We start from the raw sequence: 13,999 nt of genomic DNA, 5'->3' as shown, positions 1-13,999 counted from the left end.
GGTTGATCATTAGCCTCGGATTATACTGGCCCGAATGGCTTTGGACGTAGGGATCCCTCTATACCCCACATTACCCCGGCTTTGGGAGTGGTGGTACTTTGGTCTGCCCTTGATGAACGATCGTCGCTCTCACCGATGGTCTGGCCATGATAAAGGGACATGCACCCAACTGAAGGTGCATCTTCTTCATTTCTCTAAACCACGTCCGCCAATTCCAGAAACGGCCCATCATGCCCGCCATGGCAGAGAAAAAGGTCGATCGAAGAGCGCTGGAGAACACCACGCTGACAACTAACAAGGAAGGGCCGTGGTGGAAAGATGCCGGTCTCCGCAAATTGAACTTTTTGCTTTTCTTTCTCATGTTCAGCGAGTTTACCCAGGGCTACGATGCATCGTTGATCAATAATGTTCAGCAGTTGAAGGTTTGGCAGAATGGTATACTACCTTCTCTTTACTCTTGATATCGACTCAGCCTCTAATCCAACCAGATTTCAACCACCCTCACGGGAGTCTCCTCGGCGCTATGAGCGCCATGTACTGGATCGGTAAGCTATCCAATACAACTCTGATCTACCTAATCTGGTTCTAAAAGCAGCAGGAAACATCGTCGGCGTGGTATTCATCTCCACAATCTCAGACAGGCTCGGTCGACGGTGGTGTCTGCTCTTCGGCGCCCTTCTCTGTCTCGCGGGAACTGGTCTCGCAACGGGAGCTTCGAACGCTGGTCTGTTCATCGCTGGTCGGCTGCTTCTTGGTCTCGGTGGCGTCGTTGTCGCTGCCATCGGGCCCGTGTGGATGGGAGAGCTGGCCTATCCTGATCACCGAGCGACGGCCACGGCTATGTCGAATACGACCTATAGCGCGGGTGCTATTCTCTCGGCCTGGGTAACATTTGGATCTTTTCGGATGCCAAATGCATGGTCAGTCTCAATCAATGAGATGTCGCTTGCGGTATATTGACCAAAATGTACAGGGCATGGCGAATCCCAACGGTCTTCCAGGCTCTTCCGTCGGTGATTCAAGTCATCGGATCCTTCGTTCTCCCTGAGTAAGATATCCGTTTTCTAAGTAGGTTGAGAGGGCAAGCATCTCTAACGGAAACAGATCCCCCCGTTGGCTCATTAGTAAAGGCCGCGAAGACGCAGCTCTCCAAATCCTTGTGAAGTACCACGGCAACGGCGACCCCGATGATCCCGTCGTCCAGTTCGAGTTCCAGGAAATGAAAGAAACCATCGAGCTCGAGATCGTGGCCAACAAGACCTCGTGGAGCACGCTGGTCAACACACGCGGTAATCGCTGGCGATCATTCATTCTTGTCTGGTGCGGTAGGTGACACTCCATCAATTCCCTTTCACACATGCACATCAACACCACATCGACAATACCTAACCCAACACACAACCATCCACAGGAGTCTGCAAACAATGGTCCGGCAACGGCCTCGTCAGCTACTACCTCGGCAGCATGTTAAAATCCGCCGGCATCACCAAAGAAATCGAAACGACGCTCATCACCGCCACCAGCCAAATGTTCAGCTTCGCCTGCTCTCTCGCCTTCGCCTTTCTCCCCGGCCGGGTGGGTCGTCGTCCGCTGTTGCTCTGGTCCATGGCGCTGATCTGGCTCGTCTTTGCGTTGATCACGGCCTGCACGGGCGTCTACGTCGAGACGGGGAGTCAGCCTGCCTCGTATGCCACTGTCGCGTTTATTTATCTGTACAGTGGTGTGCATAATCTGGGTTGGACGGGGGCGATGATGTTATATGGTATGTTCTTCTTCCTGCCCCGCTGTCCATGGTTTTCCTGTCTGGCGCATCTTGGTTAAATGGGATATGCTGACCGCGTACAGTGGTTGAGATCCTCCCCTACTCGATGCGATCCAAGGGCATTGCGCTCTTCTGGCTCGTGACCGGCGCAACGGGCGCGTTTAACACGTATGTGAATCCCATCGGGATCGATGCGTTTGCGTGGAAGTATTATTTCTTCTATGTGGGGTGGATTATCGTGCAGTTTGTCGTGGTGTATTTGTTTTTCATTGAGGTGAGTGCACAACCCTCTTTCCTTCCGTGGTCGATCTTCTACAGGTCTTAAGACAAGGTGGAATTCTCTTGCTGATTTGTGTAGACCAAAGGGCCGAGTCTGGAGCAGATTGCGCTGCTCTTTGATGGGAGGGATGCTGTCGTGGGTCATGTTAATCCTGTGGCGGAGGAGTTTTTGGATGAGAAGAGGGGAGGAGAGGAGAAGGTGGAGACGAGGGAGATTGAAGTTGCGAGGGGGTGAAGGATGGAATGGTTCGCTGTTAGTGGTTAGTTGTGTGAGCTTAGGGTGATTCTAATCTGAATAGCATTGCGTCTTGAGGTCTAGTATTTGTAAGTTGTATATTATGGCGCGTTATGTTATCTCATGGGCTATTCTCTGCGACACCCACGACAAGATCAATCAATTCGTCTGCCCTACTGAGAAACGGACAATGCCCTGAATCCATCTCCATCGTCACCACTTGTCCTCCACTCTCCAACACATCGTTAACCATGCTCTTCTGCAGCCCCGTCATGATCACCAGCTCCTTCAAGCAATGCACATACATGCAGCGGGTATCCTTCCACGGAGCATGCGTCATTTCTCCCATCGCAGCACCGTATTTGTGCGTCACGTTGTCCTTTGCTAAGCTCTCTGCTTACTCCGCATGAATGTCATTGTAGAACGAGTGCGGTGCGTTCTTCGCGAAAACGGTGCCGTCTTCGTTAACGCCGAGATCGACCTGGCACTTAAATCCGTACTTTTCGATCACGAACGGCACCGAGGACCCAGGTGGGACAAGCCAGGCGGGTATATAGATGATGGACGAAATCCCTTTGGAACTTGTCTTGCTGGCGTCGCTGTATAGGTCTGGGGAGGTAGCTTCCGAGGCCACGATGCCGCCATAGGAGTGAGCTAAGAAGAGAATTGTGTGGTTGTTGGCTGTGATCAACTCCGTCGCTGCTGCTCGTACGGCCGCAAGGCCGGCCTATAGTGCCCGTGGGGGCCGAAGATCGCCGCAGGTGGGAAGGCGGGGACATAGCACTGCAAACCCACGCTGGGATAGCTGGTCATTGAAAGCATCCGAGGCCGAGGGAAGGAAGTAGGCTCCGTGAACAATGATGGCGGTAGTTTTGGGGGTTGACATCTTGAGACAGGGGCCTGGCGCCTGGTTGATCCCGGGGGCGAGTCTGAGTTATGTGGAGCTAAGTGGAGCTTAAGCTCTGTGCCGCGCGAGGCTGTGGGTTCAAACGCAATGCTTCGTTTTTCGTGGTCTGGATGGTGATATAATTGTCTATGGTCTCCGGGAGGGTTGGGAGGACACACTGCAGACATGTCTTGTACCCGGTGCCCCAAACTGTCACTACTGTCCGTAACTTCCGCCAACCGCTGGCCCAAATACTTCCTGTTTTTCTTCGCGGCGACTTCCTTGGCAGCAGGGCTATACCGTTCCATATTGACCCCAAGACCTTCCAGAAGGCGTATCACAGATACGTCGTTTTTCCGCATTGCTTCACTTGCAACAATGGTTAGATGAGAGCACTCCCCATCTTTTAGGAGACACCGGACCATGCCGCGTTGGCCCTTTTGGCACGCTATTCTAAGAGGGCATAGACCGAATTTGCATTTGGCCCCCCCTACAAGTAGGATATCCACAAGCTCCTCACGGTCATTCGCAACGGCGAGATATAACGGAGTAAACCTCCTATAGGTAAAGTTCACATCGACATTTGATTCAATGAGCAGTTGGACAACCTCCATTTGGCCATGGATCACTGCATCGTTGAGAGCATCCTGAATTAGGAGAATGTCGTCCGCTTCGTACCCAGACCGCCACAGTTTGTTCCCCCTGCGGAGCATTCGAAACTGGCCAATAATCATCAGTTCTTTTTCAGTGAACGTAGCCGTGGGGTCCATAGGCCTATAGTAGGGTTGGTCTGAGAGCGAGTGGTCTTTAATGCGCGCCGCCAGCATGTCTTTCAACATACTTGACACGATTGATACCTTTCCACTGCTTGCCGCGCAAGAAAGAATCGAGGCATGACGCTCCTCGGGGATATCGTATAATTGAAATAAGTCCTTTAGCAGGTTGTACATATGACGATTTGTGGTCATGAATGACGTGATGTCCTGGCGACAGCATAATTTTTTGGCAATTAAGATGAGTATTTCATTGGGTAACTGAAGGAGAGGCATCCTGATGAATTGCGCGCTGTGGCTCTGAGAGGGGAGGTGAAGAGAGAAAACGGCTGCTCCGCGCGGGAATGGCAGGTTTCGTCGGCGCCAAGACCCGCTTGTCCTCTGTGGTCGAAGCCACATCACACCACCTAGTCCCGTGGATGCACGTGATTGGGGCAGCCTGGCGTTCCTCCTTTGAAGACTGATGGAAGTTTTTAATAGGATAGGCCTCTTGGATATGGCCGCAAACGTACTTTTGGCATGATGAACTTCGTTGAGTGGAAGGATGCATACTCCGTTCCCGTTGAGACCATGACAAGGCAATGAAACACTCAACCTACTCTGTCTGATCATTCAGCCATGGATCCTGGAGTAGATCTTTTGCTGTCTTTCTGTCTTCAGGTCGCCACTGAAGCATTCCTCTCATGAAACTCATAAACAGTTCCTTATTTCTTCCTTCAAGGAACTCTTCCGACAGTTCTAGGCTAACCCCTGTGGGGATCTCTATGTCTGCTTCCAGTTCCCTGTAACGACGCTCTTTTTAGCCATTGCAAAGTCCATATATCGAGAAACAAATACTTACCATCATTGGTAAAGAACTCATGGCTTCGCTTTCCACGCTGGAGCATATCTAAAGGGGGCGGCCCAAGAATACTGATGACTTCGGCAAGATGCGCCCGGGTCGAATACCCTTTGCCATCAGGGTCATTTCCATAGAAAAGGTGCCTGCCCTCGAACAGATCCCACACCTATTACACCCGACTCGTTAGTAGATGATATTGGGAGTAGACAGCCAGAGCATACCATAACACCGACATTCCACATGTCGACTGAGTAACTCCAATCAGTTTTCAACATCACTTCCGGCGATCTATAAACGTTTGGCTGTGCATCATGATTCCTCTTCTCATCTCCCTGCACGGCAGAGCCAAAATCACTCAACACTACTTGGCCAAATACTTTTGGCAAGTCGAAACATCGTGAAGCATACACCGGCAAACCGTTGACTATTTTGCGGGGTGAGGGGTTCTTCAGTTCAGCTTGGGTAAAGCTTTCTAGGATAGACGTATCTTCTATGTCTTGGAGGATGTTATCGCTTTTGATGTCTATCAAAATACATGTTAGGGCAACGCTGCTTGGCAGAACCAGACGGACACGTCTCACCGGTGTGAACAAGTTTGCATTCAGTGTGCAGATAGTCTAGTGCAAGAAAGATCTGCATAAGTCCAGCTTTGAGTAGGTCTTCGGTCAATCGATGGCTGGGATTACGATATAAAAGATCCCTGAAGCTCTCCCACATTGGTTTCTGAACAAGACACGAATGGTCGCCGCCCAAACGGGGAATCCTAAAGATGTCGAGTGTTTTCCCTATGTGAGCACGGCCAGGGTGCCATGGACTCCCCTGATTTAGATGCTTATAGATCTGAAATTCTTCCTGGTTACCTTCTTCGCGCGTGTAGATTTTGAGTGTCACATATTGATGACCTCTGGTCATGTTAGCTGGTCGGTGTTGAGAGAAAAGGAGTAGATCTGCCTTAACTTACTTGAGATCGTGAGCGAGCCATGCTGTAGAGGTAGTCCCAAAACCAAGTTTGCCAATGATCTGGTATCTCGAGCTCAGCACGTCGCCAATGTTAGCGGGGTAATATTGCCCTTGGTTGAACTGCTCAAATCGTTCCTCCTCAAGAACATCTGAACGGCGAACAGTTTCGAAGCCGCTGGTGGGGAAACAAATGGGAGGGGACGGGGCCCTGCGTAGCGCTTTTGTGGCCCATTGAATCAGTCCAGCCATTATGCGCGGGTTGGAAGATTTTGACATAGGAAGAGTGAAGAATGCAGGCGATGAGAGTAAAACAACTAGTTAACTAGTGAAGTTATCGATGAGAATGGTGACTCATCATAGTGACGCCTGGCGTGTGGCAGTCACTTTGGTTGTGTTTACTTTTAGATTTGTCTACTGCGTTTGAGAGTCTATATGAGATACGGACACGAGGTTCTGCTTCGATCGGCGAGGTGCCTGCCTACGACCCAACCGCAATGACCATTGTACTCACTTGCCTGAGCCACCAGATCTCACTAACCATGTTGAGGCTTGTGTTCAACGATCGCAAGAAGCTACCTAGTTTACTCAAACTTGGAGACATACTCTTGGTTGACGGCAAACAATGCAAATTCAAACTCTGAAACTGCCATACAATCAATTTGGTTTGAAACATCAGACTACGTACAGGTCAAGTCCAGCCAGATATACTATTCGCATAGGGAGGAAACAAATGGGAAAAAGTAAAGCACTCATGCCGATTCAGATCACATACCCGATATGTTGGGCTGATGAACGGATGCGTGCGAGGGCCATATCAAATAAATCGCCTCCTCTCCAGACCAGCAAAGCCGATCCACCAACAGTGGCAGCAACAATCCCCAGCCATTTGAGAACCTCGATACGCAACCCTTCGTGGAATGATTTCTCCAGCGACTCGCGGTCGTTAATTTGTGGAAACGGTTCGTCTGGAACTGGCTTTCCTAGGAACTCGCATAGTGGCTCCCAGCCACTGCCCAATTCATATTCCAGCAGTTGCTCGGGCGGCGTGATTCTCCTGACATGGTCATAATGTTCCAGATACACTTTTATCGCGTTGTCATTGAGATGCTTCGTCGAGGTACCGCCAAAGAGTCCTCCTATTGACGATTTTAAGACCTGCCTGAACGGGCCAAATCGCCAGCGGTCAACCCTAGATGGCATACATTAGGAGTGATAACAACACGGAAGGCGACTCTAATGCTGAAGTGCAGTCTGTCTGACTTACCATGCTAGCCATACCATCTTTCTGTCATTCATTACAGTCCCCACAATTCTCGTGAAGCTCTGCCTCCATGACTCCAAGTCGCGCGAGACTAGGATCACCTTGGCGTCTGGATAAGCTTCATGCAACTCCTCTGCGAAAGCGATACATGGAATATCAGACACGGCGTTGAAGCTGCCAAGAATGCGATCCCAATTTTGCCGCTGATGATGTGACATGTCATTTTCTTTGTCGGAGAATTTGGCTCGGATTAATTGAAGCCATAGCTTGAAATCACCAGGTGCGGAAAGGTACATGTTCGCTCCATGGTAGCAGTTGATCCCGAGGATTCCAAGTGCTTTTTGCATTGCTAGGGTTGGAGGTATTCGGTCAGTTATTCCATGAATCTTATGTAGAGTTGTGGCGTTCATAGTCCGGCAGTTTTGATTTTCCTAAGGCTTGAAGTGGGAACTACTCACACATTGTGCCAGTACGGGACATGGAGAGATTGAGAACTTCCATCGGTGCAGTCCCTTCTTTTTTGCTCGTGCCCGGATCCTATAAATCCAGGTCAATCCAGTGGCTCTGGTGTTTTAATGGGGACAACGCACACTGCCAAGGACCTTCCCCTCCACATTGTCCTTTGAGAGGGTAGAACTATCCATTTGTGACATGTCCACAAGAGACTATGGTTGATTAAGCATAGCAGGATCGCTATATCCAGATCAGAGGGAGCTGCACATCGAAATAAAGGGGGGTGCAGAAGTGCATTCCAACTCACATTCACCGCCTCATGTTTAGGTCGGTCCCGCATAATGATGCAAGGGGCGTAAGCCATAGATCCCTATTAGTGATAGTGCGGAGTTCAGGTATGGTCTTTTCTTTTTCCATGTTTACACTGATTCTTTGTAGAGGGCGTGGGGGGGTGGTCTTGTAGCGGGTGATTCCGCTTGTTTGTATAACCTCATTGGGTCATCTGATAGCTCCTATTCCGGCTCATCTCTTTTTTCCCACATAAATTTCCATCATACTTTCTACTCAATCTGCCGCCTGGTGACAGTCTCTTTACTCTGAGATTGGTGGGAACATTCAAGGCCTGGAGCTATGTCTCTCATATTCGAAGCCTCTGGCTATTCGCCAATAATCGTTTCGATCCTCTGTCTCGTCTTTCCCTTCTTGGGTGTCTATCTTTATGCTCGAGTTTATTATTATCGCTTTAAACAGCATGCATCCTGGCCACAGCCACAGCCTTCCCTTCTCTGGGGTCACATGAAAGTAATGCATCAGGCTATTCAAGAGTGTCCTCCAGGTGCACATAGTGGTATGTCAGATAATACTCCCATTGGTTCAGACGAAACGCTAATCTAAGCCAAACAGACGCCGCACTCGCAAGGATCTGGGAGAAATTGGGAAAGCCGTCCGCATTCATATTGGATCTTCGGCCAGCTGAACGCGTCTTATGCGTGATAGCCAATCATGAAGTTGCCGAGCATTGCGTTCAACCGTCAAAGCAATTTCCATATGGGATGGGGAAATCGCCGACCATGCAGCGCTTTACAGAGATACTTGGTGAAGGTGCAATCATTACGCGCGAGGAAATGGAGTGGAAGATGCTTCGTAAAAGGTTCAATCCTGGGTTTGCCTTTCCTCATCTCATCGGCTTGCTGCCGGTTATACTGGACAGAGTCTGGAGATTTATGGACAATCTCGACCGCCACGCTCAGTCTGGCGAAGAACTCAAATTCGGGAATCTGTGCAATTCTGTCACATACGAAATCATATGTACGTCTTAGCGTTCTGTTCATCGAGTACAAGCTAACGCTATGCCATTCAGGTGCGGTGACTTTGGGGGTCGATCTGAACAATGAGTTAGATATGGCCAGACAAAGCGAAATAGGACATCTTTACTGGAAGCTTCTGTCAAGTTACAATCAGGATGATGACTCCATTTTTTGGGTTAGTCCACGGGTCAAACGGCATCGGCAAGCCCTTTCTGCAGAACTGAATCCTCTGATCAAAACATATATCGAAGAGAAATTCTTCGACTCCCACGGCAACCCTCTGACCAGTGAGACGGATAGGATTTCAAATACCATCGTCGGACTCAGCCTGCGAGGAACCGAGAGGTTAACGTCTGACATCTTAGAGTCGACATGTGACCAAGTCAAGGTTTTCCTCTTCGCAGGACAAGATACCACGAGTACCTTACTGCAATGGGCGACGTACGAACTGAGCCGTACTCCACATGCCCTCCGGGCTCTGAACGCAGAGCTCGACAAAATCTTCGGGTCCGATGCTGGTCCTGATACCATCCGCCAGAAGCTGATGTCTCAAGGTGCCATTGCCCTTGGACAAATGTCGTATCTTTCTGCAATCATCAAAGAGACGCTCCGGCTGCATCCACCAGGTGCAACTGCACGGATGGCCGCTCCCGGATCCGCGGAATTTGTTCGACTAGCGGATGGTCAAGAGCATTGCATTGACGGCATCATCATGTATAACTGCCTTTCTCTGATCCAACGCGATCCTCTCATCTATGGTGAATCCAGTGACGATTTCGTACCAGAGCGCTGGTTGAACAAGGGAGAAACGGGCTCCTTTCCACCCACTGCTTGGCGTCCATTTGAGCGTGGCCCCAGGAGTTGTATTGGTCAAGAGTTGGCTAATATTGAAGCGCGTGTCATCTTAGCCTGCATCGTGCGACGATATGATTTCTCTAAAGTAGGCCTTGGGGTGACTGATTATGCGCGAAATGGTGAGCCGGTTTTGGACTGCAACGGACAGTACAAGGTGCTCTCTGAGCTTTATGATGTGGGTTTCGATGATTCGCCTGATATTTTGATTCTGTAGATGCTAACAGAGTGCACAACAGACCCGAGAGATAACTCTAAAACCGGTAGATGGAATGAGAATGCGGGTCAAATTCAAGCCGAAAGTATGCGTGGCATCTGCTTAGTGCTGGCTGAATCGCGATTCGGATCGATACACAAGTTCATTTAGAGAGAAGCTACCTTGAGCCAAAGCATATTAGACTAGTTCGATACTCACTTAGTTCTCCATGCATGTATTTAAATCCTAGATGATCAGAGGTAACGGCAGCCCTTGTGCCCCTCCTATCCACATGGCTGGAAAGGTAAGGAGTTTCTTGAGCTTATTAAAGTGATTGCCTTTGAGAGTAATTGGTTGATAAGCACAATTACAGCGATTAATGTGAAAGTTGGTGAATGATGCCGTAGAAAAGAAAAAGAAAGCAACGTGGTTTCCTGATTAGGAAAGCGTGGAGCACGGATGACTCAGTCACGCTAGCTGATCACGTGCGGACTGGCCTTGCTAAAGTTTGCACTGTCTGTCCATTCTTCAAACGACGCAAACAGCGTCATATCAAACTATTGGATTGATCGACTTATCGCGACTTGCGCGACTCGACCTCGACAGGCTTTCGGAGGCGCTTAGCTTCCCTCTTCGTGTCGGCTCCTTTGCGCCACGGGTTTGAGCGTCGCGTTTCTTGTTCGAATCATTCGGCCGACTAAGAAGCTGCGTCTTGTCTGCGGCCTAGCAAGGGGACAAGGGCTTCGAGAAACGCGCGACTCCGGTAAAAGCTATCTATGACCATTTCTCCACGGGCCGTGGCGCTTAAAACGCTGGATATTCCCGTGTTCTTATTAAGAATTGCGTTGCTTAAAGCACCTATCGCAATTGTGACTGGTTCAACTTTTTGAAACTCCCTACTCCATACTAAGCTTCCTCCGCGGCCCCATTAGGATATCTACTTCTCGAACAGGCACGCGCTCCTCTCTGTCAGTCGCCTTCAAACAACCAAAGCTCATCTATAGTCGCGCCAATCGATATATCCGGTCGTCAAGCTACCAACGACACCACCGCGTCTCCTAGATCGCGACCATGACGTCCACGTCTGCTCAAAATCACCCTCCGACAACGTCGGCTTCCGAGTTCCCCCAAAATCAGACGGCCCCAACTACTGGGATCGATCCCAATTCGAACCTCCCGACAAGTGGATATGCGCCGAACGAGAATCAACTGGCTGGGCTCGTGGAGGCGGCAACCGCCGCAGCCGGTCAGGACGTGTCAGAGTGGGCGGCCGCAGCTGCAGTCGCCGCGGCAGCTGGTGCAACAGGGCATCAGCACCATTTGGATGGGTATGGGCCTGAAATTCATATCGACGACGAGGGGTTTGGAGATACGGGCTTTGGGACCGGCATGGGAAGTGGGAGGCATTTGCGAGTGCCGGGGTCAGGTGCCTCGAACGACCAGGGCCAATCTTCGGGGTTGTCCCGAACTGTGTCGAAGAAGAGGAAAAGAGGCGATGAGACTTTAGACCCGGCATTAGCAGCATCTGGAGCTGGCATTGGCGCATCTGGTGGGCATGGTCAGCAGTCACATCACCATCATCCTCATAGTTACGGCGGAGATAACCTGGATATTCGAGCCGCGCCGCCTCAATCGCTGTCGGATGCTCGCGCCGTCGGTCTCCATTCCGCTGCAGCTCTTTTCCGCCAACCATCGAGCAACAAAAAGTATACCCGGCCACCGATGTCCAAACTTTTCACCTCCTTAGAGCTCTCGCCCGAGAATTTCCTACACCTACAAGCCGCAGCCAAAGGATATATGCTTGACGACGCACATCCAGAGCGACGGGAATGCGTCGGACAGCGCGGAAGAGGCGACACGGAGATGGTCAAACTAAGGCTATGGAACTGTGTGCGCCATTTTCTGGAGTCCGAGGGCCATGGCGAGCGATTCTTTGGTGAAAATGTTGTCAACGAGGACATGGGTCCAAGAACTTACATATGGCCTCGTGACCAACAGAAGATTATCTCTCTGGTCATACCTTTGTTGAGGCGAATGGTCACTAATGAACGTCAACGGCAATATGCTGTCGAGACGCGAAAAGGTGGGACGGAAGAGCGCAGGCGACGGAAGACGGAGGATAGTATTCAGAACTTTAATAGCGCCAGTCCTCCTCGATTCCCTGTGGAAGAACAATTGCAGATGCATACGCAATCTCATCTTCCCGAGGGATACACATCCACACAGGCCCCAATGTCGGCAACGCAACCCGTGGGATCCACCTCACAGCAAGTAGACTTGGGATTAACAGATCTATTCCTCGATGGATACACGACAGACTGGAATGAGATCTCTAAAGCATACGACCTGTACAATCAGAATTATGAGCTCGACAATCTGTGGTATCTTTCCGGCCTTCAGCAACCAGATTGGCGCGGCCTAGTGGCGGCTGTTGACAGCCACTATCAAGTCATCCACAACGGTGACTGTGACTGTCCAACCTCATGTGAGGATGAGAATGTCAGTCGTATACTGGATGCGAACACTACGTCTGATTTGCGATGGCGAATTGGCGGCAGTCAGAATCAGCCTGCCAGAAATGAATTGTACGCTTCACCTCCCATATATCCTATCCTGCTTTTGCATACGAGATGTGGTATACTGACATGGCTTTTCCTATAGTGCAAGCAGCATCACGCGTGATGTTTCACGCGTTATTCGCGACAGCTTAGGTGGCAAGCAATCGGAACATCCTACTGGCAATCATCAAGCACCAGTCCCTCAGCCTCAACCCCTCCCGCCACCCAACTTCCCTCCCATGGCTGGAGTCGCAAACAACGAGCACTCTGGAACGACCGGCCCTCAGGCTCCTCTTTCGATTCGCGTCAATATCCTGCAAGAAGGAAAACGTGTCCTTCCTCGTCTTGACTTGCCCGCGGGACAAACTCCAGATCTCGAGACTCTCAAACAACTCATTGCCCGTCGCTTCCCTGGAGAGTTACCAGGTATTCCCTCTGAATCCGCCTTAGATCCCAACGCAGGTAATTGGAACTCCTCTGTTCATTGGAAGTTCAAGGTCTTTCTTCCTGAAGGACTCACACCCGTGCACAATGACGGTGAATGGACGATTGCTCTCTTATCCGCTGGCAACGTCGACTGGATGGACGGAGATTTGAAGGTTCTTGTTGAACTAGAAAGCTCCTGATTTCCACTCTTACTTCCTTTCTTCACATGTATGGGTGTGTACCAGTGTGTATTTTTTACAAATCTCACCTTGGCGTTTCTATAAATGGTTTCTTCTCTTCTGCTATTTTGTGGGTTTTTTTTTTCTTTTGATGTCAAAAGTCTCCTAGGGCATGACTGCTCCTGCATATACTGGGTTTTCTTCTTTTCTTCTTCTATCTTACTGTATCGCATCCCCATATCTCCTTCTTTTTCTTCCCCCTCTTCTTACAATTTGTTCCCTTATTTCCACTTTTGTCATTATCTAGGATTGCTTCTTTTCTGATCATACCCCTTTGTACCAAATCCAGAAACGAAGTTGCTACCCCACGAGATACAATGCACGTGCATGTTAATTCAGGTGAAGGACTTATGGAAACCTTAATCAGATACTTAGTTTAATCAGGGCTATTAATGAGATGATCTAGTCGATTTATTTAAATCATGCAGTTCAAAATGATAGATTTCGATTCATTTCTTCTCCAAACTGAAGGTTCCAGGTGATAAATGGCGTGGAAGTTCAAAGTAGCAGTACCTATCCGCCTGACAACATATATTTTGAGTCACCCGGGCTTTAGATCAACACATGACCAGTTTCCTTGATCATTGCATGAAGTGTGGAAAAGATTCTTCACAAATAGATAGATTGTGCCTGGCTATTGTTTTGTCTTCATTATTTAGGATATTGATTTACTATTCGTGGATGTACAGGACAAAGACTTGATTAACTAGGGCTGAGTCGGGATTGACTAGACCTCGCGACCACTGATAAAGCTTGGAACTTCCCGCTCTCCCGTGTGCCACCTTTTCAATTCTTTATTTATGTCTCAGTATTGAAGCTAAAAGTAAAGATTCGACTTGCTCAGCCCTATCGGGCCACGATCGTCCTAAGATCCTCGGTTGCCTACCGACCCGTTGGCTGTCAGATGGCCCCTCGTTTGTCTGGATGTAACCCTCATCTATCAAGGTTCCATTTCATTTTTGTGCCTGTCT

The 13,999-nt window shown here is 49.6% G+C and overlaps 6 protein-coding genes across 6 annotated transcripts; 3 read left to right on the top strand and 3 right to left on the bottom strand.

Annotated features, from left to right (window-relative positions):
* Window positions 1-230: 230 nt before the first annotated feature.
* LDX57_011348 (uncharacterized protein) lies at window positions 231-2,276 on the top strand (the record flags this gene model as incomplete). The annotated part of the gene is made up of 8 exons (XM_046093094.1): window positions 231-435; window positions 489-545; window positions 599-920; window positions 974-1,048; window positions 1,105-1,325; window positions 1,412-1,762; window positions 1,846-2,036; window positions 2,121-2,276. The coding sequence occupies 8 exons, from the start codon at window positions 231-233 to the stop codon at window positions 2,274-2,276; spliced, it is 1,578 nt and encodes a 525-aa protein (XP_045949072.1).
* A 397-nt stretch (window positions 2,277-2,673) lies between these two features.
* Window positions 2,674-3,162, bottom strand: LDX57_011347 (uncharacterized protein; the record flags this gene model as incomplete). Its single annotated transcript, XM_046093093.1, has 2 exons — window positions 2,674-2,930; window positions 3,072-3,162. The coding sequence occupies 2 exons, from the start codon at window positions 3,160-3,162 to the stop codon at window positions 2,674-2,676; spliced, it is 348 nt and encodes a 115-aa protein (XP_045949071.1).
* A 1,535-nt stretch (window positions 3,163-4,697) lies between these two features.
* Window positions 4,698-5,985, bottom strand: LDX57_011346 (uncharacterized protein; the record flags this gene model as incomplete). Its single annotated transcript, XM_046093092.1, has 5 exons — window positions 4,698-4,717; window positions 4,777-4,942; window positions 4,998-5,299; window positions 5,358-5,680; window positions 5,738-5,985. 5 exons carry the CDS (start codon window positions 5,983-5,985, stop codon window positions 4,698-4,700), a joined length of 1,059 nt encoding a protein of 352 aa, XP_045949070.1.
* Window positions 5,986-6,495: 510 nt separating this feature from the next.
* Window positions 6,496-7,344, bottom strand: LDX57_011345 (sulfotransferase family protein; the record flags this gene model as incomplete). The annotated part of the gene is made up of 2 exons (XM_046093091.1): window positions 6,496-6,925; window positions 7,001-7,344. The coding sequence occupies 2 exons, from the start codon at window positions 7,342-7,344 to the stop codon at window positions 6,496-6,498; spliced, it is 774 nt and encodes a 257-aa protein (XP_045949069.1).
* Window positions 7,345-8,058: 714 nt separating this feature from the next.
* On the top strand, window positions 8,059-10,075 carry LDX57_011344 (uncharacterized protein). Its single transcript, XM_046093090.1, has 2 exons — window positions 8,059-8,758; window positions 8,811-10,075. The coding sequence occupies exons 1-2, from the start codon at window positions 8,503-8,505 to the stop codon at window positions 9,824-9,826; spliced, it is 1,272 nt and encodes a 423-aa protein (XP_045949068.1). The 5' UTR covers window positions 8,059-8,502; the 3' UTR covers window positions 9,827-10,075.
* Window positions 10,076-10,188: 113 nt separating this feature from the next.
* On the top strand, window positions 10,189-13,639 carry LDX57_011343 (uncharacterized protein). Its single transcript, XM_046093089.1, has 2 exons — window positions 10,189-12,390; window positions 12,467-13,639. The coding sequence occupies exons 1-2, from the start codon at window positions 10,877-10,879 to the stop codon at window positions 12,987-12,989; spliced, it is 2,037 nt and encodes a 678-aa protein (XP_045949067.1). The 5' UTR covers window positions 10,189-10,876; the 3' UTR covers window positions 12,990-13,639.
* Window positions 13,640-13,999: the final 360 nt, after the last annotated feature.

The sequence above is a fragment of the Aspergillus melleus genome (genome assembly GCF_016097325.1).
Source record: "Aspergillus melleus strain CBS 546.65 chromosome Unknown contig7, whole genome shotgun sequence".
Taxonomy (NCBI): Eukaryota; Fungi; Ascomycota; class Eurotiomycetes; order Eurotiales; family Aspergillaceae; genus Aspergillus; species Aspergillus melleus.
The sequence above is the reverse complement of the archived record's forward strand: the minus strand, read 5'-3'. Positions and strand labels throughout refer to the sequence as shown.

Coding starts and splice junctions, on each gene's coding strand:
- LDX57_011343 (XM_046093089.1), top strand. CDS start 10,877: ATGACGTCCACGTCTGCTCAAAATCACCCTCCGACAACGTCGGCTTCC. Junction 12,391..12,466: donor CAGCCTGCCAGAAATGAATT/GTACGCTTCACC, acceptor CTTTTCCTATAG/TGCAAGCAGCATCACGCGTG.
- LDX57_011344 (XM_046093090.1), top strand. CDS start 8,503: ATGGGGAAATCGCCGACCATGCAGCGCTTTACAGAGATACTTGGTGAA. Junction 8,759..8,810: donor TGTCACATACGAAATCATAT/GTACGTCTTAGC, acceptor TATGCCATTCAG/GTGCGGTGACTTTGGGGGTC.